The sequence below is a fragment of the Ricinus communis genome, chromosome 5 (assembly GCF_019578655.1).
Source record: "Ricinus communis isolate WT05 ecotype wild-type chromosome 5, ASM1957865v1, whole genome shotgun sequence".
In the NCBI taxonomy this organism is placed as follows: Eukaryota; Viridiplantae; Streptophyta; class Magnoliopsida; order Malpighiales; family Euphorbiaceae; genus Ricinus; species Ricinus communis.
In genome coordinates this window covers 30646669-30650380 of record NC_063260.1, presented here as the reverse complement: position 1 = coordinate 30650380, position 3712 = coordinate 30646669, and the positions used below count along the sequence as shown (strand labels likewise).

The 3712-nt window shown below is 34.9% G+C and overlaps 1 protein-coding gene across 1 annotated transcript; it reads right to left on the bottom strand.

Moving 5' to 3' along the window:
• Positions 1-325: 325 nt before the first annotated feature.
• Positions 326-2633, bottom strand: LOC8275365. The gene has a single exon (XM_002524642.4). It carries the CDS (start codon positions 2125-2127, stop codon positions 406-408), a length of 1722 nt encoding a protein of 573 aa, XP_002524688.1. The 5' UTR covers positions 2128-2633; the 3' UTR covers positions 326-405.
• Between the last annotated feature and the right edge of the window lie 1079 nt (positions 2634-3712).

The following is a 3712-nucleotide window of genomic DNA, read 5'->3' as shown; positions in this document are numbered from 1 at the left end:
GCTAGCACCCTTCACAAATGCATACAAAATGCCTATTTTGTATTATCCTCTTAACTCCATTAAGTTAATTATATAACTCCGGTTGCATTCTGCTTTTGAGTTTTATTCCATTAATTATGCAACTATAACTGGAATCAACTACACAGAATATTTTGTGAAGAATCTACAACAACTTTTCACTACAAATTAATTTTACTTACAATTACAAAATAAGCAGAAAGCTGCTCTAAAGCCGGTTTTGCAGAAGCTAGAACTTGAGGAAAACTGAAGAGGAGAGGAGATTCTCATACTTGGGGTTGAGAATGAGAAACAAAGTGCAAAACTCTGAGACCAACTTATGTAACTTTATAAAACCACTTAGTAAATTTACAGTGAGAAAGAAGCTAAGAAAGTAAGATGTTACATTCAAGAATGCCATAATCCACTCAACATGCTGCGGAATCTATTTGTAGATAGCTTTCTGACAAGTCTTTTAGCATCAGAAACTTCAGCTTCTGCAAGTTTCTCAAGGTTCTTCAAATAACCTGAATTGACGATCTTTCTTCTTCCACTATTGCTACTTGTTAATGACATCAATATAGATATCAAAAACGTTTTATTATTACCTGAATTTGCCTCTTCTTGATCAAGCAACTGAAGAAGAAATCCAATATTTCGATCATCTTGCACGAACCTCTTTCGATTTTTAGGTACTGAAAGCATGCTAGTTAATGCCTCAGATGCCATTTCTCTAACTTCAAACGATTTTGCATCAAGAAATTTAACATACTCAGACATAAAACCAGCATCTCCCATTGCCTTCTTAGCTTCCTCTGATTTTCCACATAGCCTAAATGCCACCTTTAATGCTAATTCTTGAACTGAAACATCTCCATTTCGAAGAAAGAAAAGCAGCATCTCAATAAAGCCATAGCTTATCAATGTACTAATACAATTTGCTGAAGAGAAGCATAAACTCTCAATTGCTCTCAATGCAATCTCTCTAGATTTGCAAGTCGATGCAATTTTTGGATCGAGGACATGTACTAGTGTTCGAATCCCTCCTTCTCTAACTATCAATTGCCTAATGGATTCATCCCCAAAAGCAATATTTTGAAGGAATTCAATTGAACTTATCTGAACAGATTCATCTCTTGACCTCGCAAGCCTTATAAATTTTGTAACAGCACCTTCTTCAATCATAAATCTTTTTATTTCTTCAACACCAACAAGATTTCTCAATACCCCACAAGCTGGACCAATGAGTTCACCTCTAGAATCAACATTAGCACAAATTTTTAATAGTGCTGTAACACCACCATGAGCTGAGACTGACCAAGCATTATCAGAATTCTCAGTCAATTTCTGTAAGCTTCTAGCAGCAGCCTCTTTTCCCGATACACTACCAATTTCTAAGACCTTAACAGAAGACCCTATAACCCCAGATCCAATCAATACAGACTTGCAAGAATCAAACCCAGAAATGATAGAAACAACCTTAGCAGCCTGTTCTTGAATTTCCACCTCAGGCGAGTCGAGAAGATTAACCAAAATATGAACAATGCCATCAATTTCAAGAATGACTTTAGCATACCTCTCATCTTCTATAACAACCTCATACAAATTGACCAAAGCTTGCTTCTTCATTTCTGTGTCACCAATCTTCATTCTTGTCAATAGATCCCTGACATAAAATCTGATATCTTCTTTGCAAGAATTGGCTCCAGGCTTAGACACAACAATGGCAAAACCTTGAGTCAAAACACCTGCAGCGCAAATACCTGATAGATTCTTTACAAGTCCGTCAAACTTTGCAGCCATTGCATATATATCACTCTGCATCAAAAGCTTGCCACTGTATGAAAGATCCACACATCTTCGAGCAAGATCATAGCAGTTGTTGGAGGCGATTATTATGGCAGTTATGTGACCTGAAAGTATTGGGTTTCCGCTGGAATCACAGTTTTCGATGGCGATTAGGCTCGAGTTAAGCTCTTCTAGCTTGTTTCTCAACATTTGCCATTTCACTGCAAAAACTCTAATTCCATGAGAAAAGGAGATTAAAGAAGATACAGCCTCAATAGCTTGCTTAAGACTGTAAGACTCTGAAGAGCAGCTCTGTTCTTGTATTGGATTTTCTTGTCCCATTTCTTTTTTTTTTCTTTTGTGTTTTATTAAAGATTTTGAAACGAACCCATAGGGTACCTACAAGAAGAGAATCCAAAAGGAACGATTTTTTACATGGAGAGAAGAAAGAGAAAGAGAGAAACAGAGGTACAGGCCATGTTAGCTATATCTATTATCATCTGCAATTATCTTCTGACTTGCAGCAACTGAATTAGATTGGAGAAAATGGTACATTTACATGACTGACCTTGAAGGGCAGTTTTGGTATTAAAAATGGTTTGTTAATCTGTTAAAAGTTGGAAGAATGGTTAAAGGGCAATTGAAGTAAAGGAAAAGGAATTGGGCAAATGAGGTACAGGGTGCTCATAGTTTAGCTCAATATGTGCATTTACTTTCTCTACTGGCCATGTTTTGTTTTATTTATCTACTGAGACTGCTGCTGCCTGTGGTTCTTTCCTCAGAAAAGGCATAGGAAAAGATAGAGGATTTTCTTCTGTTATTATTATTTGCTGAGGAAATGGATAGGTTACATAATGGCACATTGGTACTAGCTGCTGCCACTAGTCCTTCCCTTAGCGCATTAGTTGTCTTTGCCTGTTGAAAAATACAAAAACTTTTCCAAGTTTGATAAAAATAATAGAGATACCCAGACAAATGTATTCCTAATTCTCTTCCTACTACTGTACAGTGGGAGGGAGTTATTAGGTAACTGTTTCTTTCATCATACTATGTTGTCAGATTACCAAAACCTGTTTACTCCTCTCAACAATATCTTTAGATACTACTAATAATCTTTTTCTTCAAAAATTTATAAATAAAAATCAAGGTCAAAAATCCATTCATCAATAAATAAATAAATAAATAAATAAGAAAATCAAATGCAGTATGACCAAAGGAGAAACCATCTAACTCTTTTAACATAAAGAATCAATTTCTATAAAATAATGAAATGGATTTAGAGTCAAGGTTTAATGTATTCACGTTCCATAACAAAATATTATATATATTATCCAATGTTGCAATATTTTAGCTTTCTCCATATAAGATTAATTAATTCATAAAAGATTTACACTAGAGAAACATATGATGACAAGGCAATTTACATGTTTTAACATTTAGCTAAAACTTTGGCATTTAATTATGCATAAACTCTGCTGGTAAGAGAAGGAAGAAGAAAGGGAAGAGATAAAGGCAAGATGGACCACCCCTTAATAAGAAGTCTCATTGTATTAGGTGAAAAGAGAAAATAAATAAAAATGAGTAGCTTTCAATTCTCTGGGTATAGAAATGACACAAACCCCACCATGTGAAGACCCCTTTGTTGGATGCCTTGAGGTAGCAGTCACCTTCCTAATAACAAGTGGATGGAGAGATGAGCCTACACATCCACTTCTCACAGGCTACTCTTTTCCCTTGCTTTTCTCATCTGTAATAAGCTTCTTTTGTAGAGCCTAAACATATATAATAACTTTATTATATTTGTTCTATAACAAGTGGAAACATCTAATCTTTATTTAATGGTTTTCTTATAACATTATAGTAAGAACCCACAATTTTCTAGTTAGACTTGATTAATGAATTAGTGCTTTCCTTATTGCTTTTAATT